The 17,615-nt window shown below is 49.3% G+C and overlaps 1 protein-coding gene across 5 annotated transcripts in view; it reads right to left on the bottom strand.

The window, feature by feature from the left end:
• The window catches only part of RAPGEF1 (Rap guanine nucleotide exchange factor 1), a 163,055-nt gene extending 145,472 nt beyond the window's left edge, over nt 1-17,583 (bottom strand). For 2 of the 5 annotated variants that reach the window (XM_055270646.2, XM_055270647.2), the window contains exon 1: nt 17,349-17,583. In XM_055270646.2, coding sequence (XP_055126621.1) covers nt 17,349-17,409 — 61 coding nt within the window. In that variant the 5' untranslated portion in view covers nt 17,410-17,583. The remainder of the gene's footprint in view (nt 1-17,348) is intronic. The other 3 variants (XM_055270651.2, XM_055270652.2, XM_055270649.2) reach the window with 2 other exon arrangements.
• Between the last annotated feature and the right edge of the window lie 32 nt (nt 17,584-17,615).

Here is a 17,615-nt window from a genome sequence, read left to right as displayed (position 1 = left end):
GACGTGTTAATGATACTCGCGGGAACAGAGACCCCATCGTGGCCATCTCCAGGTGGCGCTCCCACTCACACAGCGGCACCATGCCACCTAACAGGGCCTGCCACGCTAGAAAATTCTTGGAGAGGGCCTTGATCTTGCTTTTGCCTAGATCGTCCTCTCTTTTCCCCCCCCCCCAAGCCAGTGATACCTTCTCAAGAATGTGGCGATAGCCTGGAATCCTGCCAAACAGCTCTGGAGTAAGTGCCATCTGTGTTGTCAACTCAGAGAGAGTAAGTGCCGCTGATGGATCCAGGCAGAGGCCTCGGAGGGAAGCCACTGCAGAGCTTGAGAGTCTTTACTAACAGCCAACATGAGCCAAGCACTAACTACATGCCAAGCTACATCACCACCAGGGGCTAGAGCTCAACTAGACATTTAGGCTCCCAGGGACTTCCATCGGCCCCTGATGGGAATGGGAGTTTGCCAGGGGACAGCAGGGGCCCAGTACAGCTCAAAGGCCCAGGTCCAAGATGACTGGGTCCCCATCCAGAGGTGCAGGATCTGCCCTGGATTAAAAGCTTCATGGGCTGGGCGCGGAGGCTCCCACCCGTAATCCCAACACTTTGGGAGGCTGAGGCGGGAGGACTCCTTGAGCCCAGGAGTTTGAGGCTGCAGTGAGCCATGATCACACCACTGCACTCCAGCCTGGGTAATGGAGCAAAACCCTATCTCTATTTAAAAAACAAATCAAACAAACAAACAAACAAACAAAAACAACAGGGTGGGGGGGCAGGCATAGTGGCTCATGCCTGTAATCTCAGCACTTTGGGAGGCTGAGGCTGGCAGATCACTTGACGTCAGGAGTTTGAGACCAGCCTGGCCAACACAGTGAAACCCCGTCTCTACTAAAAATATAACAATTAGCCAGGTGTGGTGGTACATGCCTGTAGCCCCAGCTACTCAGGAGGCTGAGGCAGGAGAATCACTTGAACCCAGCAGACGGAGGCTGCAGTGAGCTGAGATCACACCATTGCACCTCAGCCTGGGTGACAGAGACTCCGTCTCAAATAAATAAATAAATAAATAATTTAAAAAGATATTTAAGATTAAATTATGTAATTATATAAACATTGAAAAAACTGTGGTAAAGTACACATAATATAACATTTGGCATCTTAATCATTTTAAAGTGTACACTTCAGTGGTAATAGGTAACATTCATAATATGCCACCACCACCAGTAGCCATCTCCAGAACTTTTCTACCTTGCAAAACTGAAACAGTCTCCATTCCTCCCTCCATCCAGCTCCTGGCAGCCACCTCAGGCCTTTCGGTTGCTATAATTTTGTCTAGTGTAGGCACCTCACGGTCTAGTGGAATCATATGGTACTTGTCTTTGTGACTAGCTTATTTTACTTAGCATAATGTCCTCAAGGTTCATCCACATTGGAACATATGTCAGAACATCCTTCCTTTTTAAGGCTGAATAATATTCCATGTATCAACAGCCCACGTTTTCTTTATCCATTCACCCATCAATGGACACCTGGGTCACTTCTGTCTTTTGGCTGTTGTGAATGATGCTGCTACAGAGATGGTGCACAAATGTCTCGAGTCCCTGCTTTCCCTTCTTTTGCGTATACACCCATAGGTATATACTTTGCTGGATCATGTGGTAATTCTATTTTTAGTTTTTTGGTGAGCTGCCATACTGTTTTCCACAGTGGCTGCACCATTTTACAGTCCTGCCAACAGTGCACAAGTGTTCAGATTCCCCCACATCCTCCACAACACTTATTTTCTGTGGGCTGTTTTAGTTGTGGTGGCAGTGATTGTTGCTGTGGAAAGAGTTTGACTGCTTTATTATATTTTGCCATTAAATTTTATAAAAAGTAGTGAAAATGAGAAAATGGAATAGTTGATACCAGTGAAAAACACAGGTTTCATAAAATACTACTGCCGAGAGAAGATAGAGGTGAGTGGCCATGCCAAAGCTGTAGATCTTCGTCCTTACTCAGGTAACTCATCGGACTGTGTGAGTGTCTGGCTGACAGTGTATTGTTAAGACACAGGTTTGATATTCAATTTTCAGACATGCTTTCAGGAAGGCCATATACACATACGAAATAGCAGACTGCCCACAGGGTTCATGGGAAAAAAGTCCACTCAGCCGGGCGCGGTGGCTCACGCCTGTAATCCTAGCACTTCGGGAGGTCGAGGCAGGTGGATCACGAGGTCAAGAGATAGAGACCATCCTGGCTAACACAGTGAAACCCCGTCTCTACTAAAAATACAAAAAATTAGCCAGGTGTGGTGGCGGGCGCCTGTAGTCCCAGCTACTCGGGAGGCTGAGGCAGAATGGCGTGAACCCCGGGGGGGCGGAGCTTGCAGTGAGCTGAGGTCACGCCACTGCCCTCCAGCCTGGGCAACTGGGCAAGACTCTGTCTCAAAAAAAAAAAAAAAAGTCCACTCCCATCCTAAAACACCAGGATTGTTATTTTCAGCATCCACGGCCTGGTAAATCCAAGGAAGGCTAAAGATGATTAAGGGACTTAGAAAGAAAGCCGATAGCAACTCTGATGGATGAAGTGAGTTCTGACTTCAGGCAATACGAAATGTGCCACAGGCAATGTCAAGGGCCCTCCTAAAGATCTTGTGACTCTGCTCTCCCTTGTTGCAGAGAGACACACAGATATTGGCAAACCCTGTTTAAAAACAACAGCCACAGTCTGTTAATTCCATCTGCCTTGTGCTTACCCATTTATCATAAAGGGTATTACAAAGGACAGAGATGAAGAGCCGCACTGGGCAGGGCCTGTGAGAAGGGGCACGGAGCCTCCACACCCTCCCCAGGTGTGCCACCTGTTCAGCTGTCTGCAAGCTCTATTTTCTGTGTTTTTGAAAACAGCCATCCTCATGGGTGTGAGCTGGTATCTCCCTGTGGTAGGTAGGTATGTACTTAGGTATGTATGTATGTACATATATATATATATGTATGAATGAATGAGATGGGGGTCTCACTATTTTGCCCAGGCTGTAGTGCAGTGGCTGTTCACAGGTGTGATCCCAGTGCTGATAAGCACAGGAGTTTTGACCTGCTCCACTTCTACTCTGTGCCAGTTCATCCCTCGTTAAGCAACATGGTAGTCCCAGAGGTTACCATATTGATGCTGAGCTTAGTACAGACACCAGGTAGGCATGGTGCACTACAGCCCAGAACTCCTGGGCTCAAGCAATCCCCCTGCTTCAGCCTCCTAAGTAGCTGGGACTACAGGCTTGCACCACCGTGCCTGGCTAATTTTCTTTTTTGGGGTCTCACTCTGTCACCCAGGCCAGAGTGCAGCAGCGATTCAGAGCTCACTGCAGTCTTGACCTGTGGGCTAAAGCAATGCTCCCACTTCAGCCTTCTGAGTAGCTGGGGCTACAGGCACGCACCACTGCACCCAGCTCTGTCAGTAGTTTTGATTTGCACTTCCCTAATGATCAGTGATGTTGAGCACATTTTGATGTGTTTATTAGCCATTTGTATATCTCCTTTGGAGAAATGCCTACTCAAGTCCTTTGCCCATTTAAAAATTGGGTTTTTTGTTGTTGCTGTTTTTTGTTTTTTTTTTTGAGATGCAGTCTCACTCTGTCACCCAGGCTGGAGTGCAGTGGCGCGATCTCGGCTCACTGCAAGCTCCACTTCCTGGATTCTCGCCATTCTCCTGCCTCAGCCTCCCGAGTAGCTGGGACTACAGGCACGTGCCACCACGCCTGGCTAATTTTTTGTATTTTTTAGTAGAGACGGGGTTTCACCACGTTAGCCAGGATGATCTCGATCTCCTGACCTCACGATCCACTCGCCTCGGCCTCCCAAAGTGCTGGGATTACAGGCGTGAGCCACCGCGCCCGGCCAAAATTGGGTTGTTTTTTGTTGGTCCTGTGCCATCTTTGTCTATTTTTAGCAAACAGACAGTTAGCCAAGGTCAAATTCTCATGCAGATAAGCAGTTATTATGTCAGTGCAATAGAATACTATTCAGCAATAAAAAGGAATGAACCAGTGATAAAAAGGACAACTTGATGTGTCTCAAAGTCAGTACAGAGTAAAAGGCCGATCACACACTTTATGGTTGTATTTACATGGTATTCTGGAAAATGCAAATCTATAGATATAGATAAAAAACAGATCAATGCTGGCCAGGCACAGTGGCTCACACCTGTAATCCCACCACTTTGGGAGGCTGAGGCAGGCAGGTCACTTGAGGCCACGCATTCGAGAACAGCCTGGCCAGCCTGGTGAAACCCGTCTCTACTAAAAATACAAAAATTAGCCAGACGCGGTGGTGGATGCCTATAATCCCAGCTACTCGAGAGGCTGAAGCAGGAGAATCACCTGAGCCCAGGAGGCAGAGGTTGCAGTGAGCCGAGACGGCACTGCTGTACTCCAGCCTGGGGGACAGAGCGAGACTGAGTCTCGCGAAAAAAAAAAAAAGCAAGCAAGCAGATCCTTGCTGCCAGGGTGGGAGAAGGGTATGACTGCAAAGGGGCGGCAAGAAGGCTTTTTCACCCAGGGTGATGGAATTGGCCTGTATTCTGAATATGGTAGTGGTTATGCAAATCTACACGTGTTATAAAACGCACAAAACTTTATACCCCACTAGCCTGGCAAACATAGGGAGACCTGTCTCTACAAAAAAATTTTTTTGAAATGAAAAGGGTGTGGTGGTACGCACCTGTAGTCCCAGCTGCTCAAGAGGCTGAAATGGAGACTCCTTGAGTTCAGGAGGTCGAGGCTGCTGTGAGCCATGATGGTACCACTGCACTCTAGCCTGGGTGACAGTGTGACCCCATCACAAACGAAAAACAAAAAATACAACTGTATATCCCCAAAACATCAATTTTACTACACATAAATTTTAAACCTCACCCATAAGGGGAAAGTTCCCCCTTTTATCCATGCAGGCATTCCACCCAGCAGCTTACAAGCCCCATTTCACAGAACCCTTACCAAATTCTGGGAATGCATAATTACTGTTGCTAGGGCTCAGATCTGACTGAACTAAGTCCTGGTTGTTTCAGACAACAAAAATTCTATTTGATCTTTCCAAGACCCCGGGTATTTGCAAATTCTCACTTATATAGTAGTGGGAATTTACAGCTTGGCAGAAACATGTCCACACATAATGAATCTTTCTCCCTGGGGACAAGGTCCACAGAGTTTCCATCAGATTCTTGGGAGACCTATGATCTTAAAAAGCTCAGGAACCTCTGTTCCAGTTCAAGGCCCTCAAATTATAGAGTGGGGTTCAGAGGCCCAGGAAGGAATCCTGGCTTGCTCCAGAGGACACGGTGTGTCTGTGGCAGTGCTAAGCTGGTTCCCTCTTCATCACCCAAAGATGCACAGGTCCAAGCATTTCTGGCGATCATGACTCACACGCTCCCCATAACTTTAGCCTACAGAATTTCCTCAGCAGTATGTGCATTTCTCCTGCCAAGCTGAGGCCAGGGAACTCAGCACCCCTGCAGCACGGGCAGTCCCTAGCCCGAGTCCCTGTAATCCAGGTCCCTAGCCCAATTCTTACTTGTCAAATATAAAAGCTTCATTCTACAACCTTGCATATTTAGGGTAATTAATAGAGAAAGCTCCTCATGAACAGAAAAAAACAAGGACAGATCATGCAGAAAAGCATGCTTTTGATCTATGCCTTTGGTTTTCTGATGAGCTCAGAGAATTAATATTTGTAAGGCACTCTTGACAAGCTGAGGCAGAAGCACAGATTAGTGTGGTTATGCTAATTGACAGGTTCTGTAGCTCCAGGACCAAATGATTACAGAAAGTGAAAAGGGTTGACTGGGCTTTGGTCTCTCTGCAAATAGCACTGTGCTTCATGCCAGCTACACTGACAAATTTGCAAGGAGACTACACACATTTACTTTCACATACTCGAAATTCCCAATGGAGCAGGGGTTAAGGAAGACTCAGAACACCACAACAGCATTTCTGAATTTATCTTTACTGTGAAGTTAATCAAGAAAGAAGAACAAAGGGTATGAAATCCCCCTTCTTGCAGTGCTCAATGCAATTTGTAAGTTACTTTGTACACGAGGACCTTGAATGTCTTGTGGTTTTTAACTGTCACAAATGCAACACTCTGTGATCGTTTCACCTCCAGAGCTGAACGAAGATGATTTAATTAATCCCCAAAGTCACCCCGCAAGGAGAAACTGAGGAGGTGTCCCTTGAGACAGGGCAAAAAAATATATCTGTTGGTGTATCAGCCCTGCTGTGGCTGTGACATATATCACAGCCTGCAAGCACAGGCCCATTCCTTCCAGAGAGACTCAAATTACAATCAGGGCCTCCAGGTCTGCCTGCATGCACTGGGATACGTGTAGCTGAAATGAATTGCCCTCTACTCTTCCTATGAGTGATCACTTCAAAAGTTTATTACTTAATTGTAAAAACCTACTCCCTGGACTTCAGCTTTCTTAGAGAGAGAAAGAAAAAGAACAAACCAGCCTAAAAGGAAATACCTCAATAGCCAGGGACCTCCCCTTCTCTGTGAGTGCTGAGGTTTGAATTTTAGTTACCAGATTACCATTTTCAAAGAAATGGTCACTTTAGAGTAGAAGGCAACCTGAAGTAAGAACAAAAGCTAAGGTTTATCGAGCACTTCTTATGTGTCCAGACTCTGATTAAATGCTTTATGTACATCATCTCGTTTAATTCTCCCTCGATACCGTAAGGTAGGTACTGTTAGGATTTTCTCCATTTTACAGATAAGGAACTGAGAGTTAGACAAGACAGAGTGACATGCCCAAGATCCCACAACAATGACACAGGAGGGTTAGTATCTACAGCCACAGCAAGAGGACCTGAAGCACATGCTCTCAGACACTGTTCTGTACTGGCTCACTGCACAGATGGAAAGACAGGGTTGGGGAGGGGCACTGATCCAGTGCGTCGGTGCAGGCCCAGGGGCCATGAGGCAGGTCTCCCACCTCTCAGCTCAGGCTCATGCCGCCTCTAACATGGATGAGGGTGTGAGAGCCACAATCAGGTCTCCTGTACACAATGCAGGTGGTGGCTGATTGTCAGTTCCCCAAGGGCACTGACGCCTCAGCCCTCTCAGTACCCTCTCCTCCCCTGGCAGGCTGCTTGACACTCAGTGACAGCCAGTGTTGGGTGGGTGGGTGGATGGAACTACTTTAACTCATAAGGGCCACTTCCTACTGTTGTGCCATCTGTGAAAGGTTTCTCCAAAGCAGATTCTCATGCAATATTTTCAGCAAATGTACTTTTTAAGCCACTTCAATAATGGAGAAACCAGGGGCTTCTTCATAAATCTGTAGGCAGATGTGGTGCCACCTTAACAGTCCTACAGAGAGGCTGGAAAGCCCCGGGGGAACCCCAGAGTACATTCCAACCCAAGGCAGTGGTGGTGCCGCCAAGTCAGCCCTAAACCCCAGGAAGGGGAGAGAAGTGAAACTCCAGTTCTCAGCAATACACAACCCACCCCTGGAGAGTCACTTCCCTCTTGCTGCCTCCCTTTTCTCAACTGTCAAATGGTCACAATACCTGCCATTGCTGACTCTTTATAAGAACAGAATTAATTAAATCACACACACACATCTGAAGGTAAAGCTCCTAGCATCGTTCCTGGCATACAGGAAATAATAAATGTGAGCTGCCATCAACCTCATCCGGGAAAAATCTTGGGCAACTCCAATACCTTATGATAAGAAACAAATTGGCCGGGCGCGGTGGCTCACGCCTGTAATTCCAGCACTTTGGGAGGCTGAGGCGGGCAGATCACGAGGTCAGGAGATCGAGACCGTCCTGGCTAACATGGTGAAACCCCGTCTCTACTAAAAATACAAAAAATTAGCCGGGTGAGGTGGCAGGTGCCTATAGTCCCAGCTACTCGGGAGGCTGCGGCAGGAGAATGGCGTGAACTCAGGAGGCGGAGCTTGCAGTGAGCAGAGACTGCACCACTGCACTCCAGCCTGGGCAACAGAGTGAGACTCCTGCTCAAAAAAAGAAACAAATTAACAAAGCCCAAAACAACAAAGAAACTAATGTGTACAAAAATGTTTCAAAAGCTATTTTGATGATTAAACGCTGCCCAACATTTACTGCCATTAAAAATCATCAACAAAAAACCCTCAATAAGTCCACCCCGCATACTGCAGTCTAGACTCACAAAGAACCAGCCTTAGGGCCGGGTGATGGCTCACGCCTGTAATCCCAGCACTTTGGGAGGCTGAGGCGGGCGGATCACAAGGTCAGGAGTTCGAGACCATCCTGGCCAACATGGTGAAACCCCATCTCTACTAAAAATACAAAAATTAGCCAGGCGTGATGGCAGGCGCCTGTCATCCCAGCTACTCGGAAGGCTGAGGCAGGAGAATTGCTTGAACCTGGGAGGGGGAGGTTGCAGTGAGCCGAGATCACCCCACTGCACTCCAGCCTGGGCAACAGCAGAGTGAGACTCCATCTCAAAAAACAAAAAGAAGAAGAAGAAAAAGAACCAGCATTAGAAAGGGCTCTGGGGTGGGTTTACCCACCCTACCAAATTACAACAAAGGCACCTGAGGCTCAGAGAGATTAAGCAATTTGCCCACGGTCACTCAGCCAGAAGCAAGGCTTCCGCAGCCCCCTGTGAGCTCCAGCAGGACAGTCAGGAGGAGAGCTGTCTTCCGAAGGAACCCTCAGGAGGATGGGGTGTCCTGTTAGTGCAGCAGCTGCCTCTGTGGCAGAGGGGTCCCTGGAAACACGAAGGCTCATTTTCACCCAAGTCACATAGCCAAGAGAATAATACCAGAATCAATGAAAATATAGATGCATGGGGAATAGTCAGATGGGCTTTAGTCCTAACTTTGCCCCAACTCAGTATATGACTATGTGCAAATGTTAACTCTTTTAGCTCTCAAAGAAAAGCTCTGTGTCTTAGTTTCCTCCTCTGTAGAATGAGAACAGTTAACAGTACCTTTCTCCTATTGTAAGGATTAAATGCTACCACACGTGTAAAATACACGGAGGCGAGCCTGGTACAGCACGTGGTAAGTGCCTAATGAACATCAGCTACTACTATTATTTGTATTCATTATTGAAAGGAGGGGTTGAGAGTAGCCAATTCCATGACTCATGAACAATCATCCATCTATTTATTCAGAACCATCACTTGAAGGAGGATGGGCGCATGTGATAACCAGCAAATAAATACAACCACTGTTTCCAACCAGGGGTTTCGTTTGTTTGCTCGTTTGGGGTCAGCTAAGTGGCTATTTAACACGGTCACATTCCACTGGATGTCAGCTGTCCTCTCTTCTCATTCTATGTCCTTCCTTCTCTCAGTTACTGTCAGTGTCACACTCCTGCTCCGTTTTTAACAATACAGTGTGTGGCTGGGAATCGCATCTGTCAGGTCCACACCAATGGCACAAATTTTAAAAAGCTATATAGAGTAAATGCCTGAAATCCGCCCCTCTGAACCTAGCCCTGGGCAAACCACACAGCATCCTGTGCTCAGTGCTCCATTTCTACGCTTTAAAAGCACTGCAGAATCACCTGATCACAAAACTTAATATGCAGTAAAGTCGCTGTGTGGTTCCAGCGAGCCAGCGAAAAGCAAAGAGAAAGCTGCTGCTAAGGGACTGATGGGGACAGAGGTCTAAGCTGTTACAGGAGTCGTGGTGTTCCAGGAAGCAGCAGCCCAGACTGCAGGGGGGGATGTGGGTTCAGAGAATTGTCACCTGTCTTTCAAACAATGGCCTGGGAGAAGAAAGTGAGAGAAAGAGGAATTGTGACCAGCAGACAGCAGACTTCTCATACACTTAGATGAGCCTCCCCCCTGTACCTTAGCTCACGGAGGAGGGGGAAGTAGCAAGAAAAGACTGCCCATGCCCCTTGACAAAGAAGGAAGGGGGTGCCAGAGGCTCACCAACAGCCTGCACCCCAGCCCTAGACAGCACACACCGCACAGTCATCCTGGGAAAAGAGAGTAATGCTGCAGGAAGCTAGTCCTAAATCACGTTCAAAGGCCAACTGAAAAAAAAATAAATAACAAGTAGGGACAGGGATTCCTGGGATGGTGCTCATTATGGGTGTCAGGCTGAGCAGAGCTGGCACAGGCCTTGGTTTGTAAACACAGGGCAGAATGAGCATTGCCTAAGAGCGCTTTGCTCCTGCACATCCCAGAGAACCAAGCAGTCACCACAAGTGGAAGCTCAAAGAACGTGCAATGACCGACGGATGCGGCATCACAGCCGAGTGGCGGCTCAGCCTTCATGGTGTCCTGGCGTTCTCCCAACAGTGTTCTGGGAATTTGATCCTAACCGCATCATTAGTGTTCAGAGGACTACAGGAAAACACAGAACCCCCAACTAACTGCACATCACTGATCAGATATTGGTCCTACTAATGTACCAAGAAACATCCTAATTGGCTATTTGAAACCACAATAAGCTACGTCTAAAGATAATTTGAGACTTGGAACCAGAAACTGAAATTCATTCTATGATAATATTAACTAAATTCACTCACTCTTTTAGTAAATATTTATTGAGCACCTATTGCATTCGAGGCACCGTAATGGCACCGCAGTGGTAGACAGGCACATTCCCTCGCGGAGCTAATCATCTGTTTAACATTTCACTTGTTGATTTTTTTAACTTGCAGAAAGGGAACTGGGGCTTTGATTTTAAATGAGTTAAACATCATTCTACTCAAGCATTGATCTAGGGCATTTCCATGGAATTTACTATCTGTTAGAGGAAGAGAAGGCACAAAGAGCCCAGAGGAAGTTGATTTGGGTAGAAGCGGCTGTGAGAGCATCCAGGAAGTGGGTTTTCACATTGTGTTTGGGGTGGAGGGTCCAAGGAGGAGCCTCGGCCATGGCTAAGCAGGAAGGACTGCATTCAAAGAGGCTTCCCCATTAGTGGTTACCTAATGGCCTTCTTATGTATAAAAAAGGGCCTGCAGTCACGCATGTGGGGCTTCAAACCTAGATGACGGGTTGATGGGTGCAGCAAACCGCCACGGCACATGTATACCTACGTAACAAACCTGCACGTTCAGCGTATGTATTCCAGAACTTAAAAACACAAACAGAGGAGCACTCCTTCTGAGTCCCGCTCCTTCCTGGCACTGATGGGGAAAATAAGCCCCAGGAAAGGGTACGAATCACCCAAGGACACAACTCAGACGTTCTCAAACAGATGACCAGAAACTAAGATGACTGGCCTGCTGGATGACAGATCCCTTAATAATTCACAAATGGGGAGTTTTATCTATTTACTCATAAAACAGCCTTTGGGGCAAGAAGGGTGACGAGTCAGAGGAACACCTGTCCCGGCAGCGAGGTGGCCGAGGGGTGGGGCAGGCGGCGGGTTGTCAGGCCTCTCCTCTTTCCAGAGCGTGATCTTATCCTAGCCATGGGGAACACGCTCAGCTGGCCTGAGGTAAGACCCAGCCTGGCACTCAAGGCAATCTCTAATCCAGGCTACTCTGGGAGATATTTTTCTGCGAGCTCACACATGACTCATCTCTACAGACCTCCTATAAGGTCTCTTGGCTACAAGGAATCCCATTCAAACCGCCTCTGCCAACAGCTGCTCTGGAGACCAGGAAACATTTGGGGTTGCTGTGGTTGATTTTTTCTGAAAACACATTTAGCTGGCGTTAGTGCTATGTCTTATCTCTCTACAGCATTGTTAGTATGATTAGTATTGTGAGTATCAGACGCAGTCTAAAGACTAGTGAGCCTCCCTTAATTTCACTGGTTTTTTTTTCAAAGATCAGAAAAGAGATTGAGAAGCCTGAAGAATTAAGACAGAAAGCTACTGTGTCCCCAGCGACCAGGGAGGCTCTAACCAGTGCTCTGTAAAGGCAAGAAAGGGGGCCGGTTCCCCATTCCACTTCTCTAGGGCATGACCTTGGGCAAGCAACCAAATTTCCCTGGGCCTTAGCTGCCCTTAGGGGCAAAAGAGGGATACTCAGCCCTGCCCTCACCCCCGGGCTGTTGTGAGGATGAAATGAAATGAGGTAGTCTATAAATGCATTCTGAAAACCATAGGAAATTGCAGAAATGTTCAAGATCATTCTGATTCTACCCCTGGACTGTGGCCTCCAGGGACAGGTTCCTGCTGGCTCCCTGCCACGAGGCATCACTTGGTGTTTGCCAACGAGGAGGCACTCAGTAAGTATTAAAATGGGTGAGTGAAAGGAGGCAGAGCAGGTGCCATCAAAATGTCTCATTGCTTGACTGAATACACTTTGACCACAAAAATTCCTAACTATGGGGGAAAAAGGAAGTACAAATTTGAGGAGTTTAAAATTGATCGAAATACAATGACTGCCAATCTAAGAGGACCTCTTTCTCAGGCCACAAAAATGTGCAGCCCCACATCATAGGGCTTGTACTCTTAGTATCTGTTCTGAGAAAATACATCATGACAAAAATGTGACCATGAATGCAGTCATTATAAATTTCTTTTCGATTTACAATAAAAGCATCTTCGCACATTTGAAACCATAGCACACTGAGCGTTGAGACACCTATTTATTCCGTCTTCAGGAAGCGTGCTGGGCAAGCCTGCGGCCACTTTATCAGGCCCAGTGAACTGCTCCAAGGTGATGGGAGCTACAGCGCTGGCAGGAGAGTCTGGTAAATGATGAAACTCCCAGCCAGCCTATGGTTAGCTGGGAGCACAGAGAGGAAGGAAAGGGACTTTAAAAACATATATACAAAACTGCTTAACTTATGGCTGGCCCAGTTAGAAGGTATGGCCTAGGAGGCCGGGATCTTTGCTGTGTCCCTAGAACTAGAACAACTCTAGGCCCTCAAGAGGTTGCTCCGTGAGGTAGGCGATGAGTGAAGCCACTGAAGGAAGGAAGGAAGGAATGAGTGACTGAAACTGACACATGCAGTCCAAGGACCTTCTTCCCTCCAGCTGAGGAGGCCTTGGTCTGCTCCCATCCCAGGAGACTGGTCCCCTACCCCACTGCCTGTGCCCAGCTAAGTGGACCCATCCTCCGCCTCTCACCTTAAGTCCCATTTTGTCACAGGAGCACAGGAGTTTCCTGACCATCCCTCCCCACTACAAGTCTGATCTCTTGCCACCTTCCTGCTCACCCTGTGACACACAGAGGATGCCTGTATTCAGGGCAGGCAGCACGACATCTGCTGAGTTCACCACTGAGTCCCCAGAGCCTGGTATGGAGCCTGATGGAGCCGGTGCTCAATCCCTGATGAATGAGGGATGGAGTCATGAGTCAATGAAGGGATGGGGCAAAGGTTTCAAAGTCCAGATAAAAACAAACGTGAATCATTTCTCCAAGGAGGGGATGCAAATGCAATTGTCAAAAGTCCAAGTGGGCTGTCGGAGGTGTGGCTGGCTGTGGGAGTGGTGAGGGGTTCCGTGGGAGTGGCCGCCACCTGACTCCTGCCCACAGCTGCCTTGTAGGCAGGAACAACGGCTCAGAGTTACCAGAGATTCTCATTTTTCAAGGGAATCAAGAACCAGGCTTTTGAGATTTTTGAGTGACTTCCTGATTTTTCAATATTGACCATCAATTCTTTTGTTTTTTCCCTCAAGAACACGTGCGGATCCAGTCCAGTATACCGGTGGACTGAATCCAGCCCGCAGCTGCCAGTCTGCGCTTAAGCTCCAGAAACACGAGGGTATCAACTCTCCTTGCTCAGTGTCTTTATTGGAAGACACATGAGCAAACAGAACCACAGTAACTGCTTGCACAACAAGAACCATGTTCATTTGTTCTCCAAAGCAGCCTCTAAACAGTTGCATACATCTCCCGTCAGTCTTCCAGAACAAGTCCCTCTGAGCTCCTAGGAAAGAGCCTCTTCTCCTCTGCAGGCCTGCCCACAAGCTCACCCTGGGAGCTCCCTAATCTGTCCGGCTCTCTTCTACTCCCCACCTCCTCGTCATCTCTGGAAGCACTGTAGAGTTTAGAAAGCCTCCCCTGCATCCCAGCTTGTTCCTGGCCCTCCAAATTCAACCCTTCTCCACCAGGCCTCACTTGACAGGCCCCACCAGCCCAGCAAGTTGTCCCTGTGCCACCCTCTGGCCCAGACTGTCTTGATTCCCCATGGCACTTGGGACCCCCAAAGGTGAGGTCTATGACCTTGTGTGTCCTCTGAGGATATACATAGGTATGGATGAACCCCTCAAGGCCCTGCCTCAGCCAGGCACTGCTGCATGAGAAAGAAAATGTCCCAAAGAGCAGCAATGACTCAAAAGATCTCCCCCAGGGGTTAAGGAGAGTCCTGCACACCAAGGAGCTATCAGGCAAGGCAAGGGGGTGGGATGAGGAACAGGCCAGAGCTGCACACTATACGGGATGTGAAGGGGTTTCCTGTTTACCCAAAAAACCTTGGATGCCTTAAGCACTGAGAACTAAAAACGCTGGTTCTTCTACTTTCAGGGAGAGGAGATTATGAACATATTTAAGTAACATTTCTGTTGCTTTGCGATAACAGAAAACAGCAAAACTCCAATTACAACAATTGTTTGCCGGGTGTCAGGCTCTGCCACCACTCCACCTAAGGGCCTCCCCTCTGAATCAAATACTCCTCTGGAGACTGAATAGTGGGAAGTCCATTAAAAAAACTCCAACAGAAATCTAACAAAATCTCGTCTAAATGCAAAGGGAAGTTCACTGAGAATAACCAGCAGAGACCACCAGAATAGGTCATCCTCACTCCAGGAGCGTCCCAGTCTGCCTTGGCAGTTGTTGTAATCTTTCACTATGATTCCTACGAACCGCAGCAAAAGACCTTCTGCAAGGAGGCTGGACCTCCAGCCAGCTCCACGTCTGTGATCCCCAATCTGCAGGCGAGGTCCTGACCCTGGTCTTGCCAATCTCAGAACTCTCTTACTTTTTCTGCTTCTCACAAAATGCATCTTCCTCCCACACTTTCCGCATCTCCTGATCAGCCCCTTCCCCTCTCTCCTCTTTCTCCCTGTCTCTACCAGGTGTATATCTCAGCTCTCTCTTCAGAGCCTAACACAAACACTGTCCCCTCCAAAGTCTTCCTCATTCCCGCACTCATGACGCCCCTCTCTCACCTGTGCCCATGGCAGCACGGTCGCTCAGTCTGGCAGCCTGGGTAGCTTAGGAACTGTGCTAGGTTAGACAAGCTTCTCTGGCAGTGGGCACTTGCATCTACAACCCCCTAGCAGAAGGTGGTGCCCAGAAAAGGCCCAAGGACAACCTATGCTGAAATGAACTGGCCTCAGGTCTTTCTCCCAAATAGCAGAGAAGTCAAATGAAGAGTCATTTCATTCCCAGCGGTTTGGGCTGTGGAAAGCAGCTCATGGGATGACAGGTAACTTTTTCCTTTTTTTAAAAAAAGAGGCCCAGCGCGGTGGCTCATGCATGTAATCCCAACACTTTGGGAGACCAAGGTGGGCGGATCACGAGGTCAGGAGATCAAGACCATCCTGGCTAACACGGTAAAACCCTGTCTCTGTTAAAAATACAAAAAAATTAGCCAGGCGTGGTGGCGGGCGCCTGTAGTCCCAGCTACTCGGGAGGCTGAGGCAGGAGAATGGCATGAACCCAGGAGGCGGAGCTTGCAGTGAGCCGAGATCGCACCACTGCACTCCAGCCTGGGCGACAGAGCGAGACCCTGTCTCAAAAAAAAAAAAAAAAATTTTTTAAAGTAGTAATGAGGTCTCGCCATTTTGCCCGGGCTTGTTTCAAACTCCTGGGGTCAAGTGATCCTCCTGCCTTGGCCTCCCAAAATGCAGGGATTACAAGCGTGAGCCACTGTACCTGGCTGACAGATGATTTTCAATCCGGTTCATTTTACTTTTCTGTGATTTCCAAGTTTTGGCAATAAACATAGAATATTCTTATAATCAAAGAACTCAGTGACTGTTCTTTTTAAAATAAATTATCCAAGTTTCCCAACAGTACCATTCTGACAAGACACTATACAAGAAGTTCCTGAGAAATGCTGCACAGATGAACCCAAGTTATTTCTGGAGCAGCAGGTGTACAGGATGGCGACTCGTGGTCACTGGGCAAGGCTGTGGGGGCTCAAATTCAGTGAGAAAAATACTCAAGAAATGGCACCTGAAACCCAGCGCCCTGCCCCTGAGAAAAGCACCCTGGCTTCTAGTCAGAGCGCCGGGTATGAATATCCTAGGGGCCTGCCCCCCTCTTGCTGGCTGGACACCCGGAACTCACTGAACCTCTCTGAGCCTATAAAACTGGGACCATATTCTTTCTCACAGACTAGCTTCAAAAATTTAAGAAGCAATGCATTTTAGGTGCTAAGAGTTAGATATATAGTAAACCCTCAATAAAGCCTACAAAAATGTCCTTCTGTGCTTCAACCACAGCCTGCAAAAGTCATATTGCCTTGTGGGTCCGCTGCAGGGGTGCACCCCACAGAAATATCCCAGATTCAACCCAGGAAACATAAGCAACTTCCACAATCAAAGCCACAGCTCTCCTTTGCAGCTCCCTAAAAATCTGCTTTCCCTAATTCAGCCGCCAAGCTAACCTGGTACCTGGGTTATGGCCACAGGGCATGCTCCCAGTACAGGAGCCCAGGAACAGCCACCCACTTCACCTTAGACCCAAGGATTCGCATTTGCCCTGCAAGGTGCTGCAGGCTAATGAAGCCAGGGGCCCCACAGGCTCGACAGTCATTGAATCTTTGGAGACTCTATTTCCAGGACAGGCAAACCCAGGGACTCGGAAGGTAACTCCCCCAGATTTCTAGGAACACACAAAGAGACGAGGTCTGCACCAAGATTTATCATCTACGCCAACCCACCGGCCCCCCACCTGCCCTCCTTGCAGGGCTGAGCTTGATCGGGGTGGGGAGGGGAAACTTGACTGCCTCCTCAAAATGCCCCCACTCATCCAGCCTGCTTCCTTTGAAGCAACCGAAGTGGACGCTCCTGGTTAAATTTAAACTCGAAGCTCGTTAGAAATGACACATTTTACAGCTCAGCTCGGTTCACCTTCACAGCGCCGAGCCCAGGCCGGGCACCGAGCGCTGCAGCCGCAGCAGCACGCGGCCCGGCTGTTCTTCCCCTGCCTGGGGCTCGAGCCATTTTCGGAAGTTCCCGGGGACCGCGGAGCGGCTAGCGCGCCCGGCCCCGGGTTGCAGGGGCCCCGCCCGGCCCGGCCCCTGGCGCCCCCGCAGCGGCCGCTTCCCCCCGCACCCGGCAGGGAATGGGCCTGGAGAAGAGGCTGCCAGGCGCCCCGGCGAGGCCTCGGTGGCTTCACCCCGCCCCGGCGCACGTAGGGCCGCACATCCCGGGCGACCCGCGCTCGGCCCGGGTAGCGGCGGAGCCCCTGGGCCGGGCCCGGCCGGAGGGAGCCGCCCCACGCCCGCGCCTCACCTGCTTTCTCTATCTTGCCGGACATTTCCGGGCTGCGCCGGAGGCCGAGGCCGCCGCTCATCGGGCCCGGGCCGGGCCGCCGCGGGGCGACAGGGGCGGCGCGCCCGCCGCTCGCCTCGGCCCTGGCTCGCCACGCCTCAGACGCGCGCCGGCATGGCGGGCTCCGCGCGGCCGCGGCCCTGCGCTCGGCGACCGCGCTCCAGCCCGCCCGGGCCCAGCCGCTCCCGCCGCGCCCGCCGCCGCCGCCGCTCCGCCTCCCGCGCGCCC

This window comes from Symphalangus syndactylus, chromosome 3 (genome assembly GCF_028878055.3).
Source record: "Symphalangus syndactylus isolate Jambi chromosome 3, NHGRI_mSymSyn1-v2.1_pri, whole genome shotgun sequence".
In the NCBI taxonomy this organism is placed as follows: Eukaryota; Metazoa; Chordata; class Mammalia; order Primates; family Hylobatidae; genus Symphalangus; species Symphalangus syndactylus.
This window is presented reverse-complemented; position numbering and strand designations above follow the sequence as displayed.